This window comes from Metarhizium brunneum, chromosome 5, assembly GCF_013426205.1.
Source record: "Metarhizium brunneum chromosome 5, complete sequence".
Lineage (NCBI taxonomy): Eukaryota > Fungi > Ascomycota > Sordariomycetes > Hypocreales > Clavicipitaceae > Metarhizium > Metarhizium brunneum.
The window spans coordinates 3,217,032-3,232,187 of record NC_089426.1 but is presented as its reverse complement, the minus strand read 5'-3'; the positions used below and the strand labels follow the sequence as shown (position 1 = coordinate 3,232,187).

At 51.9% G+C, this 15,156-nt stretch overlaps 6 protein-coding genes across 6 annotated transcripts; 1 reads left to right on the top strand and 5 right to left on the bottom strand.

The window, feature by feature from the left end:
- Positions 1-2,287: 2,287 nt before the first annotated feature.
- G6M90_00g090490 (uncharacterized protein) lies at positions 2,288-2,701 on the bottom strand (the record flags this gene model as incomplete). Its single annotated transcript, XM_014686221.1, has 1 exon — positions 2,288-2,701. One exon carries the CDS (start codon positions 2,699-2,701, stop codon positions 2,288-2,290), a length of 414 nt encoding a protein of 137 aa, XP_014541707.1.
- Positions 2,702-3,261: 560 nt separating this feature from the next.
- On the bottom strand, positions 3,262-5,072 carry GAD_1 (Glutamate decarboxylase; the record flags this gene model as incomplete). Its single annotated transcript, XM_014686220.2, has 5 exons — positions 3,262-3,315; positions 3,367-4,002; positions 4,079-4,684; positions 4,747-4,774; positions 4,870-5,072. The coding sequence occupies 5 exons, from the start codon at positions 5,070-5,072 to the stop codon at positions 3,262-3,264; spliced, it is 1,527 nt and encodes a 508-aa protein (XP_014541706.2).
- Positions 5,073-6,093: 1,021 nt separating this feature from the next.
- Positions 6,094-6,791, bottom strand: G6M90_00g090470 (uncharacterized protein; the record flags this gene model as incomplete). Its single annotated transcript, XM_014686218.1, has 2 exons — positions 6,094-6,409; positions 6,475-6,791. The coding sequence occupies 2 exons, from the start codon at positions 6,789-6,791 to the stop codon at positions 6,094-6,096; spliced, it is 633 nt and encodes a 210-aa protein (XP_014541704.1).
- A 1,268-nt stretch (positions 6,792-8,059) lies between these two features.
- On the top strand, positions 8,060-8,576 carry ESR16 (Ecdysteroid-regulated protein; the record flags this gene model as incomplete). Its single annotated transcript, XM_066131374.1, has 2 exons — positions 8,060-8,132; positions 8,206-8,576. The coding sequence occupies 2 exons, from the start codon at positions 8,060-8,062 to the stop codon at positions 8,574-8,576; spliced, it is 444 nt and encodes a 147-aa protein (XP_065987405.1).
- A 1,560-nt stretch (positions 8,577-10,136) lies between these two features.
- Positions 10,137-11,368, bottom strand: G6M90_00g090450 (uncharacterized protein; the record flags this gene model as incomplete). The annotated part of the gene is made up of 2 exons (XM_014686217.1): positions 10,137-10,910; positions 10,961-11,368. The coding sequence occupies 2 exons, from the start codon at positions 11,366-11,368 to the stop codon at positions 10,137-10,139; spliced, it is 1,182 nt and encodes a 393-aa protein (XP_014541703.1).
- Positions 11,369-13,294: 1,926 nt separating this feature from the next.
- FAXDC2_3 (Fatty acid hydroxylase domain-containing protein 2) lies at positions 13,295-14,049 on the bottom strand (the record flags this gene model as incomplete). Its single annotated transcript, XM_066131373.1, has 2 exons — positions 13,295-13,320; positions 13,386-14,049. 2 exons carry the CDS (start codon positions 14,047-14,049, stop codon positions 13,295-13,297), a joined length of 690 nt encoding a protein of 229 aa, XP_065987392.1.
- Positions 14,050-15,156: the final 1,107 nt, after the last annotated feature.

Here is a 15,156-nt window from a genome sequence, read left to right as displayed (position 1 = left end):
GTCGACCAGGAATCACTCTCCAGCCGGGTACCATATGGCCGAGCAATGGCGTTGCAACTCTCCCCATTTCCCGAACACGTCTCCCGGCTCAGAGAGATTCGTCCTGCGGTATCCGGACATGGTGGAGTATCTGGGCCATCAGGTGAATTTGCTTCCATTTCATTTTCAATATTTTAACAGCAGATGCATAGATGGGCCGCACACAAAATATATCGACGAGGTCTCGTCGGCATTCATGAGCCCTTTCCCCTCTCTCTATATATCACCTCTCTTCATTCAACTCCAACAACGAGAGCCCCAACTACCAATGTTGGCCGATGCCAACAAGTGGGAGATTGCAGTGCTTCGGGGAGCTTAGACGGGTAGTTGGGTTGGGCTCTTATTATTAGAAGAAGGTGACGAGAGACGGAGCAAAGGACTCATAGAACGCCGACGAGACCCCGTTGATATATCTGTGTGCGGCCATTTTAAATTTTGAGAGTGAGTCACTGGGACGAACTATATCTTTAATGGGTAAAGTTTATTTCCACGTGGTGGATGAGGCTATCGCGAGATAGCCTTCGCCGGCATGCCACCATAAATTACTAATCTTGTTAGCTTTCAACGTATCGCGATACGTGTACCTATAGTGTATGACGTGGTTTACTACGGTTCTTTGGCTTGGGTACGGCCAGGCGCATGGTGTTACTTTGACTGGTCCTTAACACGGCTAGGGCATACAAATTGGTGAGACTCGTTCCCGAGCCGGGGGATTATCCAAGTTCAGCACAATTGGTTGTAAGCAGAAGCCGATGATTCAATCAATACCTGTTGCATGCCTCCTTTTTCCGTGATACGTTGTGAGTCTTGCTGCTATTCAGGCGAATTTGTGGCACTGCAATCGTTGAGTGAACGACTGCCATTCCAAATATATGCATATATACTTGACAGCACAGCCCCGAGAAGATGTAGCGTAGGCTTGCGGTCAACTTGGACATTTGTTTGACTTGGGAAGTATTACAAGATACTCGTATCATGCTTGTAATATCATTTGACTTCAGAGAGAAACAATAATCTATGATGCAGTATTACAAGATTCGACGATACTAGTCTTCAGAGAAATGCCACGCCTTACAAGCACCGCCACAGTTGGCCTGTATAACTTGTCAATTCGCGATAGCTGCACTTTACACCCGTTGACTTGAAGCATATTAGTTGGCTCCCAATAGTGCTTCTTGTCGCATTTGATTCATAGCGCTAGGGGAGAAAAGAGGGGGAAGCTATGATTCTCGAATCCTCGAGCCCCCTTGAACTGGCCTTGCAGGAAGCTGGATAAGAACCTCTCTCTCCTCGGTAGTAGCAGCCAAAGGCAAAAAGTTCACCTCTCCCCGTGGACCTTGACACTCTCCTGCATGAACTCTTTCACTGGCGCTTGCTTTCGAGCGACGGCTCGGTCTAGGTCTCTTGCAACTGATACACAATTTGAACAAGAATGTCGATGACATACTTTGGGGGTGAGGGGGCTGTTTCTCTGTCTTTATCTCATTGTATCGATCACTGTTTCGAAATATGCATCAGTTACAAACAGCACGGCAAGCTGATCACAGGAATGTAGCTGAGACAGACAAAGAGGAGACGTGGACTTTGGTCCCACTGCCAAGTTCATAAAGGTCTGGACAAGAACAAAGAGGTGAATTGCTCGGCGGGCTCACTCCTTTTGCTAGGTGCGCTCACCCCCCTTAGTAGGTAAGTGTTTATTATATCTAAACTCTTCTTATATATTTTTAAGAAATAATTTATAATAAAATATATTTACTTATAATAAAATATATAATAATATATTATAATATAGCCTGATATCTAGGTACCTGGAGGTGCGTGAGCGCACCTAGCAAAAAGAGTGAGCCCGCCGAGCAATTCATACAAAGAGTCTTCTACGGTTTTAAGGCGATATTCCGGCCATGATCGCCGGGATGCTGGGGGTTCACTTGTCTCGCACTGCGAATTTGGGATCGAACAGCTTGGCGTCGGAACTCAATGTGGCACTTTGGCAAGGCGTTGTTCACGTTGGCGCATAGCTGTGGTTCATGTCTTTATTCAGGCTGGATAGCATATGATCTGAACCTCGGATACGAATTCTCATAGGGAAAAACCATACAGAGTTGTCGGCCAATCCTGGATTAGTTGGCCGGCTCTGGTTGGATGAAAAACCTATTCGAATTCGAACATTGAGTCTTGACTGAAGCAACTCATCTCGCGTAGAGTGTCAATGAGAGAGAAGCCCGTGTTGACCGTTCCTTGGGCTGATTTAATTCTCTTTGTCCTCGGCAGCCTTGGCAGCCAAGTAATCCCGATAATGCTCCAAAAAACCGACAAGCTTAGGTTGTTCGCAATCCTCATCCTCACCCTCACCCTCACCCTCATCCTCATCCTCATCCTCATCCTCGTCCTCGTCCTCAACCTCTTTTCCTTTCTCCTCGTCGGGGGCATCGCTCCTCTTAGTCAGTCCAGGCGGGGATTTGTTCTCGCAACCCTTGCACACCATACCACCACACTCAAATTTCTTGCCAAACTTTATCCACTGAGGACAACCTTCATGCGTTGGGGGTTTGTTTTCGTCCTTGGCCTTTTTTAGGGCATCTTTGCAATGGAACATCACATCGCGTTCGCCCCATCCCTCGCATCGAACACACTGCCGCTGGCAAATGTGAGTTGTGCACATTTTCGAGGAAGGAGAGAATGGCGTGCTCCCCAGTTGTTTTGATTTTTGCAGATTTTGAAGATCGTAGTCGAGAAGTATTTGCAAATGATCGCGTGAGAAGTCGATGAGTATCGCGATGGGGGAAACAGAAGGAGGGAGCCCTACCGCGCAACAGCCGGGGTTTATATAGCTCTGCGAGGGAGGCGGCGGAAGCTCTGTTCTGGTCTTATTCGCGTTGGACTTCCAAAGAGTTGAATCCAGGCATGTGTTCGGCTTGAATCCTAGAGTTGATCCTGGGTAGAATAGTTGCCATGGAAAGCGTGTGAATACGTCTCCAGTGCAATGAAAGGCAAAAAAAGGAGTCGTTTGTGAAGATGTGAAACCAGATGAGCAAAGGCGGCAGTCAATACCGTTTCGAGTTGTCAAGTACGTGAGGTGTACACGGGCTGCATGAATGGGCGTGGAGAGGGAACAAACACTGTTATTAGGTATGTACAAGGAACAAAACTGCAACGACAACGACGACTGAACAAAGCAACACAACCAAGGCACTCGTAAACCGAGATGCACAAATGAATCCATCAGCACACCGCGTGACTCTTGCCAGTCTTGCCCTGGAGCGAGTGACTTTCATTCTAAGCGTCATTAGCATCAACATTCAACGTCTGCCCAAGCACGCAACATACCTTGAAAACGGCCTTGGCCGCACCCATTGGATCCCTGATCTTCCCCGAGCCACTAGTGTGCTGTCCTATGTGCTGCTTCAGCCTCATGATGAGCTGCTCGCTGTCCTTCTCCAGAAGCTGACTGCACAGCTTGATATCCTTGATCAGCAACTCGCACCTGCTCCTTGAGAAATCCTCCCTCACAACGATTCTCATCATCTTCATTTGCCCCGTCTCGGGGGCCATTGTGTACGCCGGGATGACCCAGCCCCTGGAGCGCAGGTAGTGCGCCAAGGCGAACTCATCAAACTCCTTTTCCTCCGTCTCCCCCTCCTCTTTGCCGGCGAAGCGGAAGGCCACGAGCGGCAGGCTCTTGCCGTGTCCTTCAGACATGATGACGAATCCAAGCTTGCGGAGCTCGTCGGTGAGGTAGTCCGCCGTCTTGGTGAGGTTACACATGATGTGACGGTAGCCGGCTTTACCGAGTCGGATGAGTTGATAGTATTGCCCAATGACTTGGGACGCGCCCTTGGAGAAGTTGAGCGTGAAGGAAGTTTGCTCGGCGCCGAGGTAGTTGATGTTGAAAATCAGGTCTTTGGGGAGGTATTCGGACGAGCGCCAGACCACCCAGCCCACGCCGGGGTATACGAGACCATACTGGGATATAAGAGTCAGAATTGGTGTTTCCGGTAGAAGGGTACTGGGGAGGGAATAAAGGGGGGGTTTAGCTCACCTTGTGTCCAGAAACATTAATAGAAACAACACGTTCAACTCTGAAATCCCATTCGAGATCCGGAACAACAAACGGCGCCACAAACCCGCCGCTCGCGGCATCAACGTGAATCGGCACATCAGACTTCTTCTCCACCAGCAGGTCGCTGATGGCCTTGACGTCCTCATAGGCACCGGTATAAGTAGTCCCCAGGATTGCCACAATACCAATGGTATTCTCGTCACAAAGCTCGACCGCCTCCTTAGGGTCAATCACGAACCTGGTCCTCGTACAATTCACGTACTTCTCCTCAATCTCAAAGTAACGCGCCGCCTTTTCCCAGCACACCTGCACGGCAGAGGACATGACGATGTTGGGGTTATCAGCGGGCTTACCTTGCTGCTGACGCTGCTGCTTCCAGCGACGCTTCATCGCCAACACAGCCAGCATGATAGCCTCGCTAGAACCTACGGAACTTGATCCGATACCAATGTCCTTGGGCGCGTGGAAGAGGTTAGCAATCATGTTAGCGCAGCGGTGGTGGATTTCTGCCGTCTGCGGGTATTCTTCAAAGTCGATAAAGTTCTTGGACATGGCTTCTAGCATGAGATCTTCTGCTTCTTTTTCCTGCGTAGGAGAGCGGTGGTTGTTAGCCGGCGGGTTTGGTGATGCGGGCTTGGTGGCTTTACCATGTAAGTTGACACGAAGGAAGCAAGGCTGTCGCAGAAAGTCGAGTTAGTTTCTGTCATGAGGATTGAGTGGAATCGTGTAGCTCATTTTTCGATTCTGCAGTTGGGTCGTGCGTGACTTACTTGAGCTTCGGGTTATTGTCCAGACTGAGCTCGTCCTTGATCATGCGGTACGCAACCTCTGGCGGCATTGAATCATCAGGTATATCGTCGCATGGCATGTCCTGCGTAGCATAGTGCGATCCGTACACGTTGGTAAAGTCCTCCGCGGGCTCTACGTCCTCGACATGGCGACGCTTCATTCCTGCTTTCACAGCTGGTGCCATTATGAGGTTGATTCGCGTGCAAGTTCACGGTGAGGCTGGGATGTGACAATTTTCTCTCAGGAGACTAGTAATTGGCTAGAAAAAGCTTCGTTGTCCTCGGCCGATTTACACCCAAAGAAGAAGCAATTGGGGGAACCAAAGGCTTCATTCAGGTCGAGGGATGCGCATCCTCTATATAGAGCTTGTCAAGCTTCAATAGCTATCGGCTGTGTCGGAACTGCCAGCTCAATACTGGCCAGCCCCCAGGGCTCGCATAGTTGGAAACAGGTTCGATTTGATGCGAGATGACGCACTTATTGGTACATATGTGAGCTGATTGCTCGGCAATGTGTGGCGTGGTGCCAGCCATGGAAATAAAGTTTCATCGTGTGGCAATCGCATAGCTCTGGCAAGTGACCCCGCGCGGAAGAGCCACAAATCCGATGGAGACAGCGACGGTGCGGTTGGAAGGTTTTATCGAAGCGGTTGTGCTAGTTGGTCAATTGGTCGTGTACTCCGTCGGATGCTCGAGTTTGTGTCAAGCCTGGGGTGGCTGGGTTGGAGGATATGGCATGCCAATGCTACCCCGAATCCGAAAGTGCTAGCTTTACCAGAGCTCGATGGAAGTGTGTACTCGAGTCTTTGACCAAGCCATTAGGTTTCCTGCTGTGCGAATGATGGGCCCTTCTTGGTTATTACTCGAGTGTAGTCGAGGCGTTTGTCTGTAACTGCAACTACCCAGTCGGATACAGTCTTTGATCGCAACAAGCAACGCGACTGTATATGTAGGACAAAGGTAAGAATTCATTTGGTATCTCAAATATAGGAAAGTAAAAGTAGGTGGCGAAAGCAAACCCGCCGTGTCTGGCAAACGACCCACGGCCCCCCCTTCCCGCAACTCCAACGTCATCTCGACCATTAACAACAATATCAGAGTCTAGTTTGTCCCATCAAGCACAAAACAAAAAAGGTGACACAATACCGAAAAGGAATGAAAATTCCATACATGTAGCACTTTTGGTTTCCCATTTGGCGAGAGAGCTTAGTTCTTGGCGTCAGGCTGCGTGACAGGCTGCTGTTGCTGCTGAACCTGTGGCTGAAGCACATGCATGGGATACTGCTCCTGGTGCTGTTGTGGAGGCTGCTGCTGTTGGGCATTCATGGGAGCCTGGTTGCCGCTGTACTGGGAGTAGACGGGCATCGTGGGACCAAAGACCTCGATTGGACCATCGTGTCGGCGGATGGCAACCATGTTCCTGCACTGGGAGCAATGGTACTGGGTATCTTCGAACCAGCCGGCGAGGCAGGGCAGGCAGGTGAGGCAAATACAGAAGATACAGAGGAGGGCACCGACAATTCTGTGCGAGAACGGCATTAGCACTATTCGGTAGGGCAAGGCTGGTAGATGGAGCGCGCAACATACATTTGCATAGAAGTGCCTTCTCGCTGCACGGTAGTCCTCGTTCGCTGGTGACAGAAAGGACAATCAATCCACTCCGGCTGGTTGCCCAGCTGGTGTAAAGGAGTGACGGCCATGTTTGCTGGCTGGGGCGGCTGGTTCGCGGGCGCATTTTTTGCCTGGTTTGCCTGGTTTGCCTGATTGTAGCTTGGAGGCAGAGCGTGACCGGTATTCGGCTGCTGAACGGGCTGGATGCTGTCGTTTGTGACGGGATGGTAGGCTTGCTGTGGTTGCGCGGGAGCAACATTGGCCTGCTGCTGCCGCTGCTGTTGTGAATCCATCATGTGTCAAGGACGAATTGTGTCTCCGTCGCTCGACTGGTGGAAGTCGCGTAAATATTGATGCAGAGGTGAGAGGATTGCTCGATGGAAGATTTTGGGGGGACAGGTTGCTTTTTCAGCTGGTTACACCAGTTGGCCTTGTTCGAAGCGAGAACATTGAAGGGAAGGAGGCAGCCTTGTGGACCAACGTCAGCTGCCAAAGGGCCGGCTGTCATCGCCAAGCCCAACGCGGCAAGCTCGACATGCCACCATCGTGCCCGATCAGGCTGTTTTTCGTTTCGTCCTTTGTCCTCACTGCAGCGTTGGCCTGCAACGGCGTGGAGCATTCTTGATGGCGGCGCTCGTGGTGCTATCATTTTAGACTTCAATGTTGGCGGCTCAGCAAAATACGGGGCGTATTGTAGGGCTGTGCTGTCAAAAAAGCCCCCATGCACCGTGCCGACATGTGCAGGCCTGCCTAGCCCGGGCCTGCCTAGCCAGCGAGACTAAGCCTCAAGTGCGTGGCTCCATCAGGAAGGAAGGAAAGGACCGACTTGACATTTGGACGTTGGAGTTGGAGCCTACCGTAGAGCCTAGATCCCAGCACCACCGATGTGGGGATTCTTCCATGTCATTATTCAATGTTTGTTTCAATCTTCTTGTACCTCCTTCGATGGTCGCAAAACTTGGCTTTGGCCAGCCCAGCCCAAGACAACTTGCTTTCGGCATATATGTACTGCGCTGGGCCAAGTACTTCATAGCGTTGCTCAATCCACCATGCCCAACGGGCTTGCAAAGCGCGGCCACAATCCTAGCACCGAGGGTTTGTGACAGTGTGACCTGTACTCGGTAGTGCTGATGGGATACGGAATTACTGTGTACCGCCAATTACCGTGCGAAAAGGATGCTTCGCAGACAAGTCAGCGATTCAACGCGCTCGACATACAAAGATATCATGCCACCGAGAGGACTGAGCAAGGGGTATAAACGGGTGGGGGGGGCAAGATGAAAAAGAGTTACATTCTATGTGAGCACCGGTTGCCATTGTGCCGCCGTGCTCTCGACTGATTTGGATTGCAAACTCGAACATCCATCACCGCGCAGTTTGCAACACAATTGGTACCACGTCCGTCTCCCAAAGCCTCCAGACAGAACCTGTCGAATATATATTAATAGTGCCTGCCTCTCTCAATTCGAAACATGATTCTTCTCGTCTTGCCCATCTTGACTGTCCTCCACAATACAAAAGCCTAAACCTGTCCAAATATCTCGAAACCTTGGTCTGCAACATGCAAGGCTCCCTGCTGTTCCTTTTACTAGGCGTCCTCAGCGCTGTAAATGCCGTTATATTCAAGGACTGCGGTACGTATCACGCATCGTCTTCAAAGTACATGCATTTCTCGCCATTTGATATCTAACCGGAATACAATGACAGGAAGCACAGCCAAAAACATAAACATCAAAATCGGAGGATGCCCCGACGCCGTCTCCGTCTGCCGCTTTCCATCGGGCCAGAATGCCTCTATAGAGGCAACCTTCACCCCTCGGAGCTCCTTCCAAGAAGCAACAATAAAGCTGGCTGCCTCGGTAGGTGTGATCAACATTGATTTTCCAATGAAGTTTCCCGAGGCATGCAGCCACTGGGGACTGAAATGCCCGGGGAAAGCTGGGTTGCCGCAGACGTTGAGAGGCGAAGTCTCTGTAGAGAGTTCCTACCCCAAGATCAAAACTGAAGTAACACTGCAGTTGTTTGATGAAAAGGGAGAGACGTTAATTTGCAAGTCGTTTCCGGCGGAGATCAAGTGATGGGGACGGGTTCGACGGAATTGCTATGTGCGGAAATTTTAGCTGCAATGCACACTGCTAATTAATTAGGGATTTTTGGGAGTAGAAGAACTCTGTGCAAGATGGGGATTTTGGAATCATACTCTATCTCATATTACGGACGATTCGTGATTTGTGTTGGTAATTGTTACTTGCTTGTCTGCCCATCTTTGCTTGTACCCCTTTGAGCCTGTAGTTGGATTCAAAAGTGCGCCCATATCATTCCATTTTACTATAGGTAGCAACGAGGCAATAACATGACTACATGTTCGTCGTCATCGACCTGAATATGAACTGTGGCCAAGTCCAAGTATGATATCGACATCCCTCTCTCCAAGAATCTTGTCAATGCCTTTCTCACAGAAACTTGGCGATATGACTACGGAAGTCCTAGTTTCTGTCCTGCTGTAGACTGTCCCATATTTTGGTAAAACCTCCAGCCAAGCAATTACTCTTGGTACCTACCTTGTTCACACCGCTCAATTTAAATGGCTTTATCCAATACCTCTTCCTCCCCCTCGGGTCCAGGCTCGCGAGCCATCACGTCTCAAACGTAGGTTGATCACGAGAACCTGGCGGCATCGGATGAGTCAATCGATGCGCTTCAAATTTCACCAGCTCGCGGGGACAGAGAACGCTCTTTGTCCTCCGTTGGAAAGGGCAGCACAACGACAAACAAATATCATCATACGTATAACCACACGACTCGACTCTGGCTGGTGGACAAGCGAGAAGCAATTCGCAATGGAAAGCGAAGTTGTAACCATGAAGTTGATTCCGCAGTCCACCGATGTCCCCGCAAAGGGCATATGCATACATACATATATAAAAACCCGTAGGAATGCCTTGGCTATTGATGGAATGTTTGTATCAAAGGCAATATGTTGTACGATCTTGGTGGTCGAAACATTCTTTCGGAGGAGCACCGAGCCAAGTTGCGCCAGTCGATACTGCATGCAGGTGATTTAATCTTCTGCGTTGGCTCGATTTGCTCATCGCTGACCTTCCCAGTGTAAAATCACAAACGCGGCTTTGGACAAGCTCGGCTTTCTTGTATTAGAATCCAATAGATACCGACTAACTACTCAGCAGTGATACAAACAGCTTGGCCGGGCGGCATAAGATGGTCCACCTCTCGATCATGTTTGTAATAACTCTATTTAGATTATTTATTATATACATAGGTGGAAGTCTATTTCAAGGGCATTTATGATATGTAACTCCATCATATTCTTCCATGTATCATTGACCAAGACCGGCAAGTTTTGGTTATATTGTAGACGGCACGTCTCTGCCCGCTGCCCAGAAATCAAAGGATGTAGTATACCCCCACCCCGGCAAGGCGGAGCAGGATGAGTCTTAAAAAAGGGTATCTTCCGACGAGGTCGTGAAGAATCGTCGATCGATGAGTCCACAATAACTCGCTGTAACCTAGCGAGCGTCCACGCCGGCGACGACGAGGCCCAAGATATTACAAGCAAACGGTATAAATTGCGAATTTCAAAAAGACCAAGCTTGTCGTCCAGACACAGAAGCCACGCGTCACTCGCCCTCGTTGTTGCGCCCAAAAATCCTCCGCCACGCAACCTCGAGAGCCATGTCCTGAAAGGCCACGTCCTCATGGTAAGGCTTGGTCGTCCACACACTACCCGACCTGTCCACCTCCTCCCACGAGTCCTTCTTCTCCTCGCCCTCGTCCTTATCCTCGTCCTCCTGCGCCCCCTGGATGTCGCTGTTGGCGCCGCGCTCGTCCATGCCGATGCCGTCCACGTACTGCCACTGCGCCATGATGGGCGGCATCACGCTGTACGCCACGAGCTCCCCGTCCTCCACCATGCTCCTGACAATCAGGTCCAAGGGGGCGTCGAGGTTCTGGGCCGTCTTAACCAGCAGCTTCGCCGCGCCCGTCTGGCTGACGGCATACCCGGTCGTGCAGACGATGCCGCCTGCTTTCCGGATCACCCTCTGCCGGCCGAGGACCGTGTCGCCAAACTCCTTGCCCGGCGGCACGTACGGGTCGTCGTAAATCAGGCTGATGTTCCTGTTTGCCGCGCTGTCGTGGCAATGCCCGAGACTGAGGATGTCCCAGTGGTCGCTCTGCCATGTATCGTCTGCCGCCTCGGTCCTGCGGACGGATTCGCCCGCGTCGTCTCTCCAGCGCGGGTTGTGCAGCCTGGTTGAGTTGATGTTTGTGAGAAATTTGTGAAAGTGCTTGTTCATGTTGAGCATGATGCTGCGGATGTTGACGTCCCAGGTTGCGTCGGATTCGAGGATGATGACGGGCGGGAGGTTATTCCTCAGCACGGTTGACCAAATCTGCCAAAAGTATTAATTCGACGCCTTGTAGTATAGTTTCCTTGACTTACGTTTGCATGCGCCCTCCAGGCTCCCCTCTCGCCTACCTTTACCGAGCTTGGCGATTTGCTCGGCGGCATGCCTGCGTCGCTCATCATGTCGGGTTCTACGGCGGGAACCTCCTTGACCTCTACGCCAGACAGGAAACATTGCAGCGCGAGGGCGTCGAGGCGATCATACCGCTTCTTCATGTTGATGAAGTAGATGCCGCTGAAACCCAAGGTGCCGTTCCCGGCGTCCCGTCTCGACGCTCCAGCGAACTGGCCGGAGGGCCGTCGCTGCTCTTCCAAAGCTGACAGATTGGCCGGCGTAGAAGGCCATTGAACCGGAACGGACGATTTCAACAGGGCAAGGCTGAGCAATAAAAGTACGGCTGCGGGAGCAAGGACTCGGAAGAAATGCTCGGGGCTTACTCGCATCTTGACGACGGGCCGGGATGGCACGACAAGCCAGTCTCAGTGCCAAGCGTATGGATCAGCAAGCCTCACTTCTTTCAGCGAAATCGTATTGCAGCGGCCATTGCCTTGCTTTGCCGCGAACGAGTGGTTGGAGAATGGAACAGAAACAGCCAGCATTGAAGAGTAGAGTGCAAATTTGCCACGGGCCAGCCCAACCCAGTCTCTTAAAAGCCAGGCTTCATGCGCACCGGGCAAAGCGCGATTCAGAACGGCATTTGGCATAATGCCGCGATTAATTCCGCGGAAGCGAAGCATCGATAGCCTCAGAGTCGAGCAATGCGGGTCTTGGGATGGGCAAGGCTCTGGTTAAAGGGCGCGCGTCGTATGATGGCGAAACGCCAGGGGGGGAAGGATTCAGAGGATACGTGAAGGATTGCTGATATCCCATATTGCTGCGCCCTTGGGGAATGCAACACGCAGTCGACTCGTATTGACGCGCACATATAACGCCGAATACGGGTCTATTCCATCCGTATTAATTCCTGTATTATGCCCGACCCAACACTGGGACGAAAGCAGCTCCACACACAATCCTATCTGTCTGGCAAAACTTGGCCTCTTGTCGCCAGCTATGACTCAACGTGGTAGACTGCGACGATTGTACTCCGTACGAGGCGCCGAGTCTGGGAGGGTTGGATACACGAGCCATGTAAGTGGGGGAGAGAGAGACGCGCCTTCTATGACTCGCGTGTAGGGCAAGAGAAGTACTTTATTTTTTAACATAAGCCATCCTATCGATTCAAGTTATCATGGAGTGTCGCCTAGTCTGTTGCGGTGCTCTGGCATGGCTACTCACTTTCTTGTTAGGCCACCCATGCTTAATAAACGTACAAGGGTCGGGGTGTCTGAATTTGCTGCAAAGTCCGTATTGATTGATTGTGAGCAGTGACTCAGTTCACGACAGGCTAATTTGATTACGTTATTCAAGCACATGCCAAGGGTTTTATGTGCCGGGGTCTTGACTCGACGCGTAGACGAGCAATGTGTGGAGTTGTGCTCCGTACGCAGTGATATTGACAGTCGATTCCGGACGCTGGTGGGCTGTAGATGAAATGGTATTAGCTCGTTATAAATGGTGAGAACGGAACATTGAATGGAATAAGGGCACCAGAGGAATAACAAGGCTCCCATCCACTGTCCATTCGCTACACAACGTCGACGTAGCGCATCGTCAAAAAGAAAGCATCCGTCCGTGTTCCTTACTAACTCGCAAACATGCAGTCCAAACCGGCTGAGATTCTTGCTCACGTAGACCTTGCGAAACTGAATCATCTTGCCTTGATAGAAACAATCAACGTGTCCAGTTTGAGAGTCGCCATCCATGGGCATCGTCACTGACGTCGTTATATCAGGCCACTGACTCGCCAACGGCTAGCGGAAGCCTAATCGAGCTCTCAAGCTCATGCGCCGAACACTACACGAGTAGCTGAATCCCTGGCACGTCTTGAAAACGACAGTCGTTCAAATCTTGGGCAGACCGATAAAAGAGAGGACGATGCTCTCACGTCTGACGACTGGAACAAACACTGGACCGATTTGGAAGGTGGCAGGCAAGCAATTTGGCAAGTGCAGTGCGACTGTTGCTCAAAAGTCAAATGCCACCCCGCAAATTGGGAAAGCGCGGGTGTGGCGTGGCGCCAAAGGGGAAGTCGGCACTGGGTTGGGGACATGGAAGCGACATGGAAGCACAGACCGAATGCAGGCCCTCGGTCGAGATGCCAACATGCGTGTTGGTCGTGCAACGAGAAGAAGACGTGAGACATGACATGGATCCCAACGCGGGCATGCAGTGTTACATCACTTGACGTTGTTGCAGGTTTGGGCACGCACGTAAATATAGAACACGGTATATATTCATCTCGTCTCCTAGCCACCGCACCTTCACCTTCATCGCACATGCAGGAACAAGCAATCTCTGAAAACACCACGTCAGCACTCGGCCATGTACCATATTCACACGGAGCAAAAAACCACCTACAAGTCTTCATAAAGGTTCCGTGCAGCATGTCCATCAAGCCAATGGAGCCGAAGTTCTTGGCACCCCGGACGTGATGGCTCTCGTGGCTCATGACGCCGGACACCTCGCCCAGCTCGTGGAAGTACAGGCCGGCCAGCTCGGCGACGACGCCGAGGAACAGCATGGTCGGGAAGTGCGTGCGCGTCAGGGCGACGGCGCCCATGAAGGCGCCGAAGCCGACCATGAGAAACTCCACCGGGTGGACGTAGAAGGCGCCGAGGCAGACCTTGTCCGTCATGCGGTGGTGCATGGCGTGGACGGGGCGGTAGAAGAGGCGCGTGTGCATCAGGCGGTGGATGTAGTAGAAGAGGACCTCGAAGACGAGCAGCGAGCCGAGCACCTCGAGCACGAAGCCGCGCGCCGTCGGGAAGCCCGTCACGGAGATGCTCCTGCGGTAGTCGGGCGACAGCGCGCGCAGGCAGGCGAGGTGCACGACAAACGTGGCCGTCAGGTTCAACACGGCCCAGGGGACGAACCTCCGTATTCCCGGCCGGGAGGCCGCGTGCCCGATGTAACGGTTCAGCGAGTATGCGAGCGCGATGAGACTCTGCACCGCGAAGCTGGTGTACGCCTCCTTGAGTCCGGCAGGGCAGCCGTGCCAAAACGCGGCCAGCCGTCCGATCATGCTGGGCGGGCAGGTGCTGGTCACGGAAATAGACGGGGCAGGAGGGATGGGCTGGATGCTCGCTCTGACGACAATGGGAGCCTATGTGGCCGCTTTGGTTCGTTTTTCGGGCTGTCCAAGGGGGAAGTGCCCAGGTATATACTTACTTGCATGTGCTTGCGTACTAGTATATACTATATACTATATGCTCCATACTTGCTCTGCATATTGTCCCTTTTTTTTTGCCCGCGCTGCCCTTGGACCCCCACTCACGGCATACATATACTACAGCGCCACTGTACACACTTCTTGGACTCTAGATTGTAGCACTACGTAGGTCCCTTGGCCGGTGCGCACGTCATTCACAGATGCATAGTTGCCTTGGTGCGCCGTCCGTCAAGTGTGACAACCATCTTGACGCAGAAAGATCCGGAAAAAAAAAATCACAAAACCAACGCCCAATTCAGCCCAATCGCACTCCCAAGTTACACTATGGGCCGCCTTGCTCCGTGGGTTGGGGCACGCGGGAGCAAGCAGAACATCCGCCCCAAGTTCAGCTTCATACATATCAAGATGGACCAAGATAAGTGTACTACTACGCGGGCTATGCGAGCATTCCGTTCCCGAAGCGGCTAGCCTCCCGTGGTTCAATGTTCCCCAATGCTCCCAAGTACCGACGCCTGATTCCGAAGCCCGATCCCGGACGCAGTCGACGCCAGATGGCATCCATTCGCCTCCGTCGGGCCCCGACTCCGCGTCTCCTCCCAAAGTTCTCGGCCTGGTCCTGCCGCCTGCGGCCTCTCCGGAATGGGATATTCTATTGTCTCATAACTCTCGTTTGAGGGTGGTGGGCCGGATCGGAGATTGGCCTCTGCATCCCCCGCAGCCCCTTGATTACCGCACAGACAGCCGTCTTGACCGAGGCGTTCCCTCGGGTTGCCTGCCTCGTCTCGTGCGTCTCCCTCCACCTTGGCTCGAGTGCTGCGGGAGACGAATGGCTGTCAACTTTTTTTTTTGTTTACTAATAGTATCGTTATTTTGTAGAGGCCATGGCTCTATTCTAGGGCATCTGCCTAAGTATAATGGTGGTCCGGGTGTCGGCCTCGATGTACATCAGTCATCTGACTG